Here is an 11,884-nt window from a genome sequence, read left to right as displayed (position 1 = left end):
GAGTGCTTACTTTGAACACAGTATGCCGTGGAGCCACTGCTGGGGTACCCCCTGCTCAAAGCTATCCCCCTCTCCCCAACGCTACTTTATACCCGTGCCACACGCGCGCAAAAAAAATGGCAGTAAATTTTTCAGGCCTTAAGTTTGTTAATGCCATTATTTTCGGACTTGGTGCCACACGTCCACATTTAATGCCATTATCGAAAGTGACGATGACGATAACGCTTGCAAGGTAGTCAGAAATTTCAACTCAATATAAACATTCCAAACGGGAACAATATATGGAAAATGTTGTTCAGATGTAATGCAAAAACGATTTTTCAGAAAGTACGGCTGTTCCTGCTTTACAAGTCGAAAAAGTAGCCATAAACTAGCATGTCAGCACCCAAGTCGAGAGTATCTGTCAATAAGGCTGGTTAAAATGACGCTCTTCACATCAAAAATGCGGTATGGATGCCTCATCTGACTGAAAGTTAAGAATTAACCATTTTCTACTGGTTAGGAAGTTGTTACGAACAAAGCTGCATGCTTTTCTGCGTGTGGAATGGGAACGAGAGTACGTATTGCACGGGCGAATCAGTTGTGGCGAACTCAGTATAGGTCGCGAATGGCAGTAAGGCTAATGCCATTAAATTTACGCGTGTGGCACCGCACGAGTGCCATTAAAACTTAAGGCAGTAAGCACTTAATGGCATTAAATCTGTCTGTGTGGCACGGGTATTAGTTCCCACAGGGTTGCCGGCCACCTCTTCTGCGTCCTAGTGCAAGTCGTCTCCCCAGGACGACTTGTTTATGACGATGAGTGTTGATTGCGGAAAGGGCAGCGCAAGGAATTTCCGTGTATAAGGTTGTGTCATCGGCCCATTTTCCAATCATTTCACCCTAAATAAGCCAAGCAGCAGGTCGGGGAGAATTTCGTACCTATGTTGTTTCTGGTGAGCACCTGGTGCCATTGGGTATTGAACCCCGCTCCTCTAGAGTACGAGTCATTTGCCCAAACGACTAGAACACTGGGAAGATCGAAGATCCCGACGCTTCTCTCTCGCTCAGTGAGAAGATAATGCAGTGGTGGACAAGCTCCTGTAGTGCTTTGAGCAGCACCTGAGCGAACTGCAGGCTCACAGACACTGCCCGGTGTACCTAGACCACCAAATCCACAATGCCCTTCTGCAGCACGCGGCCACAGTCAGGCTCGGCTTCCGCGCCCTCAGGGGCCCTCTGCATGTGCGGCACGATCCTCGCGTGAAGTTCTGCCTCCACGACCCGCTTTATTCCTGATCGCATGTTCAAGTTCTTCGTCTGCTACTCACTAGACAACTGTTAGTTTGTGGACACCGCGCTTAAGACCCACAGCGTTGTCGGCTGTGGTACGTCACCCTCGCACTGCGTGTTACAGTACCGCTCTTTCTTCGTTAGACACTCAATCATTCTGAGTTTCGCTACCATTGCGGCGGATGTCTCCGTGTAGGTGCCTCTCGCATCATGCGTAGAAGGCTGCTCCCTGGTCTCGCTTAGCAGGCTGGGCTACAGCAAAGCATGAAAGCCACACAACCTGTGCAAGCAGCAGCTACCAAACGGTGCTGATAAGGGACAAGCTGCTCACTTAGATCTCAAATTAGTTCACGTAGACATTGTTTTAGCCTTTCCAAACAGCGTCATTTGTCTTGCCCCTCCGTGTAGAAGGTCGGCGAATTATTAACTTCCTGCGCCCACTGGCCATACCCTTGATCTCATGGGAGGAACCCGCGGGGGCACTATTGTGCCCCGCCTGTTTCTGAGTAGAGGCTCGCCTTTCGAAATCCATAGACGCTCTTCGCGTCGGGTTTTCTTCGATAGGTTGCGATGGCCTATGGAACACCATCCCTGCGCTTTACGGTCTTTGAACAGGGTTGCCTCGTTCTTTTGACGCGAGTGGCGTCGAAGATTTGCGAGCTTTGCGAAGATTTGCGAATTACAAAAGAATGTAATTAAAATTTATGTTCAATCTTCCTCCTAAGAAGGATGCCTCGCAACGTCCCTCACGCTGAGTCTGGTCCACGGCCTCAGTGCATCTAGCCGAATCAACTCGCGGCTTCAACGACATCGGCTCACGTTCATCCCTATACCAGCGTTGGTGACTGCTCGACTATGTCAGAATCTGCCAGGGCTTTTGTATAGATATTTAGTAAAAAATAAGAACATAGGTCGCTGCTTGTTGTCTGCAGGTGTCTGCAAATAGGGTCGCTTCCGGGCAGTTGAGTAACGGAAGCCCTTGCACGGTGTGGCCATAAATGGGAACAAGTTCAGAAACCCAGATCTGGTATTTGTGAGGAGCGATCCTTCAGACAAACGTTACGGCGCGGGTTATGAGCGATCCCAATTCCATCACCATTATTCTTTGCCCGGCCCAGCGCGGCGATTCGTATACTATGAAACGAGATTAGCTTCAAACCAACACCAAGGTAGCCAGAAGAATCTAGCGTACAGATAACAAGCTGCAACCGGATTTATTTTGCTTGGGACACTTTACTATCCACAAATATAGCGCTCTTGAGATAAGAAATCAAAGTGCCATCAAGCTTTCAGCTGAAATAATTGTCAAATATGGTGATGGTCTCAAAAAGACAATCGGTAACTGTACAAGCTTGAGCATATATCGGGCGTTCGTTGTGCACAGAAAAAAATGTTTATAGACACATTGCAACATAGGCACCCAGCAGAACACCACTGTTCCATTTTACGTTACGGTTCACACTGCAGCTCTTAAGTTCTGATTTGTAGTCGCGACATCAAGTGTGAACAAAACGACACGACATACAAATCATTACGCACGCATACACAAGTAGCCACACAAACAGAATTAAACAAAGCCTCTTATAGCGCGCAGTGCATAGATTAAACACAATTAGGCATCTCTAAGCAGCTCTAGTGCAAGAGCTGTCAATCTATCGGAAAGAAGCACGGCTGATTCCTCTTCGCTGTCGTGGTAAACCATCACTGATAATCCAGAGCCAAAGGCAGCAATGCTTAGGTGTCACTAGAAGTTAACCGCTCTGAAAGTAGCAGTCTGAAAATACTTATCCAACTCGTACGCAAACATCAGATTAAGGCTAAGAGAACAAACAAAAATTATGGTTGCGCCGCTGTTCAACGCAAAACGGTTTTGTTGTTTTAGCACAACACTGTTTTGTCCGCATTCGAAGGTTATACGTGAAAGCTCAAATGCCATAGAGTCGTGAACTTGCAAACAAACCAAGGGGTATGGCGCAATTGCATCAGCGTCCGCGCTGCACACCAGCCAATTATTTGCGCAGCATCAGGCGTAAACACATTTGGGATTCTTGTTCATCTCAGATCCAGCAGGGCAAGAAAAGGATCTTGCGAAGGCATCGAAATTTTGTACCGCTGCTCTGCACACTTGAGACACTTTCGCTCTCTTTGCAAAATAGTAGTAACAGTTGGTGTAACAGAAGGTGGAGAAAAAGATCTGTTCGGGAATGAAATGCGGGAGGCCCTTCAAAGGCAAGTCAGAGTCCTTATCTTTAAACCTTATGTACGCAGTGTAAGCGACATCAAGGGCAGGCAGCTCCGGGTAGGTAAACCTATTATTTATGGCCGCCGGGCACCACGAGCCGTTCCACAAGGCGGGAGTCTCAAGCGCGCCTGATGGCTTCATTACAGTGCCGCCGTTAAACAAGTGCGTCAGCATGTCTAGGGCTTCGAAGATTTCCTGCGCGTAAATGAAGCCCAGACCTGCGTACGTCATGGCGCTAGTTCCGTCCTTGTAATAAAATGGGGGTCTTAAGGCCGCCATGGAGATGGACATGGAGTTGAGGACGGGGTTGTATGAGACGAGCCTGTTGTCAGCGAATGCGTAGACCTCTGCGGCTGCCACGTACTCCCTGCTCGTGAACAGCGCCGAGCTTCGGTTCTGCATTTGCATGCGACTCCATTTCCACTCCTGGAAAAAGCCGTCCTTTCCTCGGTAAGGCTCCCCGTAGAACTTCTCGAAACCGCCCGGTCTTCCGAAATCGTCTTCCGGCCAGATTATGGTGGACATGTCTTCGAGCACCGCCACCAGAGCCTTCCTCGTCGTGGGGTTAAGCTTGGAGTATGAGCGCACCTTCTCCAGAGCGACCGCCCGGACGTTCTCAAGTAGACCGACGACGTAAAGGCGCTCGGCAGGTGATAGCAGTGCCTTGTCAAGGGCAGCCAAGAGGGCGCTGTACGTCGTGGCGACGTGGTCGAAGCAGACGATTCGTTGGAAGTACTTCCCGCTTGGGCGCTGGTTCATAGCGAGGAAAAGTTTGCTACTCGTCGCAACACCGACAGCCTGGACAAACCACCAAATCGTGTGGAAGAAAACCTCCTGAGCTGTGATGGCATCGAAGATTGAGTCTGCAGCCTTGAGGAGATTTTCGTTGGTCGCAAGGAGAAGATCGCTCGCCGTGATATTCAGCTGGGGGCCGAAAACAGAATCAAGGGCCTTTACCCACTGGTCGGCTCCCACTTTCCTTATCCAGGTTGGTAAGCTTCGAATATCTACGAGCCTGGGCTGCTTGTACGTCTCATGGAAGGCGGCGCTCAGGTGGCGCAGCACTTGCGTCTGCACGCTAACCCTACTTCTCAGGAAGAACGCGAAGGTTTCCGAAGGTGGTCGGTATTTGAATATGCTTGTGTTAAAGTAGCTCAAATAGATGAAATACGCGTCTTCGTACTGCAACAGCGTCTCATGGAGGCCATTCCAGATAGGTGGGAGCGCAGAGGGGCTGAGAACAACTGCCCGCCCTCGCTGAAGAGGAGACCTTGCAGGAAGCACCCAGACCCGAAACCACAAGGGCACTGCCCAGTGCACGGAAAGCTCCATGAGCAGCTGCAGGGGCTGAGAGTAGTCGGTGATTGGCGGCCCGAGGTCTTCGTCCGTAGTGGGCCAGGCGAAGTTTGCTTTGTTGACCAGTTCGAGCAGACTCATCACGGCGTCCACATCGTCGGCAGACCTCTCCATGCATTCACGCATCATGCTGAGTGGCCTGTTGACCACGGCCTCTCTTTCGTAGGCACCCAGACTCATCTTTTCCAGGCTGATAATCCAAAGGAGGATGGCTTGCGAACTGACAGTTGCGATCTCGTCCACGTCCCCAATCTTCCAGCCGGGGCAGATGAAGGCGCTGAAGTCATCGCAGGCTGATGGGCTGCGGCTGTGGTCAATGCCCAAAGCCAGGACGTGCTCGACGCACCCGCGTGTTCCGCACACTTTTATCTCACCCCCCTTGCGACTGCTTCCTGGCAAGAGAAGCACCACCAGTACCAGTGTCGCCGCAGACAGCAGTGTGGCCAGTGAGAAGGCTATGGCGTTCAAGTCCGGAACGAAGGACCTCACTTGCTTCGGATGGGACGCGAAGAAGTCGTCTTCTAGGCGAGGCTTGAGAGAGAACTGGACAAAAGTGAAAGAGCGTGGAAACAAGTTTACACGCGAGGCATGTGATGCAACCCGCACGGGAATGAAATGCTAGAACAATGTACAGTGCAGTTTTCGGAAGATAACTTTTAGCGGGTTAATTGCGTTAAGCTATTCGTGTAGCCTGCCCTATTATAGATATATATATATATATATATATATATATATATATATATATATATATATATATATATATATATATATCGCTCGTCTCGTATCAATTCGGTATTGTGACCTGCTCCCCACTGAAGTCGTTCCCATTGGGGTCTGAGTGCAATGAAATTAAATAAATTCTTCACAACTGAAACGCAGCTTGTATGAGGCTGTTTCAGGCCGACCAACAGTGTTGAATTCGCGTTTTCGTCAGCCATTAAGGCTCTAAATTTCCGGTGTTCCCCTAGACCCCGACTGACTAAATTTTTAATGGTTTTGGAGCAAATCCTGGTCCAGGCATCGAAACGCCGCCTGTTTGGAGGCTTGCGGAGAATCACTAGAACCTAGATACTTTGGAAAAACGCAGCCTCTTACCTGTACAATTACTTGTACCAAAATACATCGCTTCTCCCATTGAAGCACCATAGGCTACAAGGGTCAGCTACGCCAGCAAGGAAGCATCCTAAATTCCTGCTAATGTAAATCCTGCAGCTGCAGTGGGAACACCAATGGATGATGAAAATACATTTCCTTAAGGTTTTTATTAATAATTAAGAACCCATGTTGCCTGAACGCAGCGCTAAACTCTGCTCAAGGCCACACCCAGTGCAAGGTATTATACGAAGCACTTGTAAATCGAAGAAGCTTATCACAAAATTTTCTGAGTTTATCTAAATGTCGGAAAATCGTAACCTACGCAGGTCCCTGTGTTTTGACAATAGACATCACTGGTTTCCAGACGGCAAGCCCGGGTGTTCTGCTTTCGTTAAGCAGCGCCGCTAGCTGCCCGCAAATTAGAGTGCTTTGGACCCGTTAATTGGATTATTCCGAACAATCACATTATCCCATTCCTGTGACCACGACACAGTGCTACGCTATTTGCTACGCCATGACATTTGCTACGCCTTGACATTTGCTACGTCATTTGCTGCGCATCTACGATTGTCTGGATAGGCGAATCTGGCAAATGATATCACATGGATAATCCAGCACTCTAATTTCTTCAGCAACAAGTTGCACGTTATTTTCTTCATCCAGGAGGTATCCCTTCAACTTTCGCCGACAGTATAATAACAGTTCTAAGTGTATAACTAGAATTGTTTGCTGTGCATGCGTTTATAAGGTGGAATTCCCCATCCCTTAATTAACTGGCGGGAATTAGTTTGCGCACACCAACCGGTTCTTGCGGCCTGGGTGCTGGACAGGCTGTGATTGCGTCTTCTCCAGGAGGCAACACTGTAGCCACCACTGCCGGTGACGTGGGCAGCAGCTGTGGAGTGCTCCCGGTAGGTTGCACCTCTGGTTCCGTCGGGATGGGCTGGCGATGTTCGCCGATGCTTCGTTCCGGCAGAGGAGAGTCTCGGCCCCCGGCCACAGCTTCTGTGACGAAAGAGGAGATATGTGTGACAAAGTATACGTTTCCCAACAGGCCAGCAAACAGTTTAGTCGCTCCGACTAGTGTTCAGCCGCCGTGGTGTCTCTGTGGTCATGGTGCTGGGCCGCGGGTCAGAAAGACGCGGGTTCTATGCGGCCCGTGGGAGAGGCCCCTGTGCTGGCGACGTTAGAGCAAGAAAAAGAACCCCAGGTGGTCGAAACTATCCGGAGGCCTCCACTACTGCGTCCCACATAACCCGAGTCTCTTTGGGACGTTATTCAAGGGCGATAGGAGTGCAACAAAACTTCTCAAGAGAGTATATAATTTATTTGTGCACCCCTAACCACATACTATGGCGTAGAGTGTCAGGTAGAAGGGTGTTTTACGTGTTCACGCAGCAACCATGAGAAAACCCTGCTTTCATCGTGCATTGTCAAGCTATCATCGCTGCGCTCCAAGATTTCGAAGCATTTTTTGACTGCGATAGCTTTTAGTGCGAAGTGCCTGCAGGGAGCGCATTTTCAACGTTTAGTTACATTTTCTTCTCGTTTGATCTTTTGCCAGTGACCGTTGCTCGTGGTTAAGTAGGTCGTGGGCACAACATAACGCTATCCATGCGAGAAACGCGACAGTGAAGGCCCTTCCAGAAACGTGCCCCACACCTACGCAGCTACGGCGGACGGAATGAATAATGATGACGACGACGCGTTTCAGACGGTTTGACACGCCTGACGAGAGTGTGCACCGCTATTTTCGTCTCGGGAAAGATACCGTGCGCTGGTCTGAACGATCAGTTGGCGCTTCGTGGAAACTGCGATACAGCCGGTCTGGTTGTCCCGGTAGCCGGATGCCCATATGTTGCATCACATCAAGACCGGCAGTGCCGTGATTCGCAGTGCCTTTCCGCCTCGATCTTGATTTCGTCACAACTGACGTCGCGACCGAACAAAGCTAAAAACTAAAGAAAGTCTTGCAAAATACGGGCCAAGTATGGAACGATATTTTCAAAAGCGTATAGCTCGTTCAAGCAGGAAACATGGTATGCAAATGCCCCTTATCGTAGAGTGTGCAGCTGGAGTGGTCAAGAGAATGCCTATTTGGCAAAAGACACTGCACCACCTGATGTGGAAGACGAAAGACGTGCACTGCATGCCTCTTTGGCAGAGAAGTGTGCATTTCGACTACTTCAGTCATTGACCCCATTTTTATGTCCTTTCTGTTGTGGATGGTTAATAAAGCCAACATTACATAGAACAAGAAACCCACACAGTTTTTTTACCTAAGATACGTTTACAAAAAACAAACGAAAATATTAACAAATTTGAAAAGATAAGTACTGCGCGAATGGGACAGGACAGCAGAACGAGGAACACAGACGACAGACGTCGTTCCAACTAGCCCCAAGAACATTCTACTTCATGAACAGATTAATAAGCCTTTTAAAAATATTAACAGATTTATAGACCTTTTAAATTAGACAGTCTTTAGAGTGTACCGATAGACTTGCATCATTCCGTAAGTGTAGAACCCCACCTGAATTCACGACCTAAACTCTGCTGTTTGCTGCCAATACTTTGAAAGCTATTGTTTTGATATTCCGCGTGCTTTAAAAGAGAACTGTGTACCTTTTGCTGGAAGGACGGAGCTCGTGGTGGAACCGTTTGGACGCATCTTCGATTCGGCAGGGCTCGCTGGAAGATGGCTCGCATCTGTCGTTGAAGGAGCAGCATCGATGTCAGCAACGGTAGGCTGTTGGTGGTCAGGGGCATCGGCCAAATGCGGAGGTACGCTCACAGGACTCCATGGCACGATGGTGCGGAGGTCTGAAATCCTGGAGGCGTTTGCGGATGGTGCGTCCTTGACCGTCGTTCCAGCCGCAGCTTGCTCGGGTGCCTCGCTTGACTTGGACGAAGAGTCGCCCGTCGAGCTTGAGCTGCCATGTTTTCCACCAGCTCTGCCGTCCACTTGGTGATTCGAACCACTCTTGGTTTTCTGCGAATCGACCGGGATGTCTTTCAAACCGGCTGCGTCCGTAACTGCGACGTGGCTTGGTCGGCTGCCGCTTCAACCGCCGGAGCGAGACTGGGTCTGGAGTGCTTCCTCGCGGCATTGCTGTGCTTCCGGCGAGGAGCTTTCTTAGGCATGGTTGCCGCTGAGAGAACGTCTAGGCGGCAGTACTGAGCAGTGATCTTCTTCTTTATGACAGGCCACGAGGCGCTCGTGGCGTTCTCATGCTTCATTTCCTTCATTTTCTAAATTGTTGATGATGATGATATTGTGGCATAGCCCTTTGTAGCGGGCGGGCACAGAATTTGTGTCCTAGCCGAAGAAAAAAAGAAGGAAAATAAAAAAGAGAGAACGAAGCACACGCAACCAGAAGACACAACATATGTGCACCGCGACTACGTCTGTGTCGGTTCAGTTCGCGGAATAGGACTTTCTAGGGACCCTAATAGGACACCGCCGCGTCATCTGCCACCATCGTTGAAGCCGGGCCTTCGTGATGGACACGGCTTTCGTTGGTGTGCGCCTGCCTCAAATGCCAACGCCCGTGGGAAGGTGACGCCATCTACATGTGGAGGGGACAACCCGTCGCAGAGAAGCACCCAAGTGCTCCGGGAGCTCCTCTTACTTTCCGCAGGCCCTGCAGATAGCGGCTTGCACGTCGGCGGTGGGGTCGAAGTGGCGGCGGTACACGAGTGTGCGCAGCGCACCAGCACGCGCCTCGAAGAGAAGAACGCTGCCCCCACTGTTGTCGTACAGCTGCTCCGGGGCGATTTCCTATTTATGCGCGCAGTACAGCTGGAGCGTAGCTTTCTTCTGCATATCGGATTGTGAGTGGGCGGCTTCCACAACCTGTACCTCGGTTGGTGGCGTGGCGCTCTTACCGGAAATGATCGCCTGAACTTCCCGCTCCTCAGACGACCGTTTCCGGTGGGAGCGCACCGCTAGGGACCAAGACCTAGCCAGCCGGAATAAGCACACGCAGATGGCGTCTTCAGTGCCGATGTCGCTGCCTGAACTTCCTGCTCCTCAAGGTTTGACCTGCTGCGTTATTAGGGTATACGCCCTTCCCACCCGGCAAATAAAGTTTATTGTCTTCCTGTCTGCCCTGCTCTTCACCGATCGCCATATACGTAGATAATAAAATGGCAATGTTGAAACTTCTCCATATTCCTGATACATTGTATCTTGCTTGTTGGTACATGTGCAACATGGACGCCGTGCTTGCGGAACATCCGCGCCAGCGCCTCGCTGATCCCTGATATACACGGGTTAGGGGCTCGCTTCGGTTTCGGTGCGTCGGCACTTTCGTCTTCCCTGGCAGTAGGCTTCTTCGATGGAGCCAATCTTCTTTGCGTGTTCCTAATGAAGGAAAGCGGGTAGCCGCTTCTTTTTAAGTAATTTTCCACGGTCTTCATTCCGTGGTTTAGGGCTGCATCTTCACTGCAGACTTCCCTGGCGCGGTTGATTAGAGATGCAACCACTGACCGCTTGTGACTGACTGGGTGCGCTGAATTGAAATTTCGGTATCTTCCAGGATGCGTCGGTTTCCGGTAAACGCGAAAACTAAGACCAGTAGGAGTACGTGTCACCACAGTGTCGAGGAACGGGAGGCAGCCGTCGGTCTCTTCCTCAACAGTAAAGTCGATTGAGGGCTGAATGGCGTTGAGGTGATCGAGGAAAATGCGCGTGTGCTTTCGGTCTATGCGCAGAAGCAGTCGTCCACATACCTAAGAAATACTTTTGGTCGCGGTTGGAAGGTGGCCAAAGCTTTAAAGCGCTTTCGATGGCTTCCATAGCGATGTTAGCCGCTGTGACCGAGATGGCTGCCCCCATTGCTGTGCCAAAGGTCTGTTGGTAGAAGCTGCCGCTGTAACTAAAATGTGTGTTGGCGAGGAAGAAATGCAACAGTTGGCAAAGTTCCGCTGCTTCGAACGGCGTACGATCTTGCCACGAAGTGTCATTCTCGAGACGTTGTTTACATGTCTCAACTGCGAGATCATAGGGTACGCTTGTAAATAGCGAGCAGACATCGAAAGAAACGATCTCGTCTGTGTCTTCTAGAGCGACCGCTTTGACCTTGTCGATGAAGTCGGATGAATTCTTGATGCCCGTGCCTGTCTTTCCCACCAGCGGAGACAGAACGCCATGAAGGTACTGTGACAACGAGTACAAGGGAGACTTTCTAAAATCCACTATTGGGCGCAGGGGAGTCCCTGGTTTATGCACCTTCGGTAATCCGTATATGGCGGGCGCTCAGCCGTTTGTGCATAGCAACTGATAATGAAGCCGTTTCATAGACGGACGGATGCCCTTGAAGATTTCTGTGAGCATTTTTTGAGGAGACGCCTGCACTTTGGGAGTACGGTCTTTCGGGATCCGGCAATAAGTGGTATCGTCCTTAAGCGTGGCCTCCATTTTTTCCTTGTAAGAAGAGCGGTCAAGGATAACAGTAACGTTACCTTTATCTGCCGGTAGGATGGCCATATCCTTGTTAGCCTTGAGGCTTCGGATTGCTGAGGGTTCGTCTTGACCAAGAGGGCAGTTTGATGACGTCTTCTTCATGCGTGACAGCACTCCAATTGCCTTCGTTCTGACTTGGTCCCGAACGTCTCGTTTCAGAAGTCGTACTGCCCCTTCTACGGCGCATGCAACCTTTCGTGGGTCCAGTGCCTTCCCTTGGTTGAAATTCAAACCTCGGCTGAGCACCTCCGCTTCGGATAGGCTCGGTTTGTAGGACGACAGGTTCCGTGTTTCGAAGACTGGTGTCGCCCTGATCGCTGTCTCCTTTTCAGCAAGTACAGTCTGCAGCTTTTGATCCTGCGATTTCAGATGGCTCTCCTCCCTTCTGTACATTTCTTGGTTCGCAACCAACTGAACGCTGGCGAGGACATCCGGAGCGATAAACTCCAATT

General features: G+C 50.2%; 1 protein-coding gene across 2 annotated transcripts; it reads right to left on the bottom strand.

Moving 5' to 3' along the window:
• Positions 1-2,467: 2,467 nt before the first annotated feature.
• Positions 2,468-9,380, bottom strand: LOC149331660 (membrane metallo-endopeptidase-like 1). 2 transcript variants are annotated; one of them, XM_089555545.1, is made up of 3 exons: positions 8,591-9,380; positions 6,768-6,970; positions 2,468-5,413 (listed from the first exon to the last, which is right to left on the bottom strand). In XM_089555545.1, the coding sequence occupies exons 1-3, from the start codon at positions 8,634-8,636 to the stop codon at positions 3,296-3,298; spliced, it is 2,367 nt and encodes a 788-aa protein (XP_089411671.1). In that variant the 5' UTR covers positions 8,637-9,380; the 3' UTR covers positions 2,468-3,295. The 2 variants fall into 2 exon arrangements, with proteins under 2 accessions (XP_089411671.1, XP_089411672.1); XM_089555546.1 differs by having other exon boundaries at positions 6,768-6,967.
• Between the last annotated feature and the right edge of the window lie 2,504 nt (positions 9,381-11,884).

Source organism: Amblyomma mixtum, chromosome 8, assembly GCF_055824585.1.
Source record: "Amblyomma mixtum isolate Tamu chromosome 8, ASM5582458v1, whole genome shotgun sequence".
Lineage (NCBI taxonomy): Eukaryota > Metazoa > Arthropoda > Arachnida > Ixodida > Ixodidae > Amblyomma > Amblyomma mixtum.
This window is presented reverse-complemented; position numbering and strand designations above follow the sequence as displayed.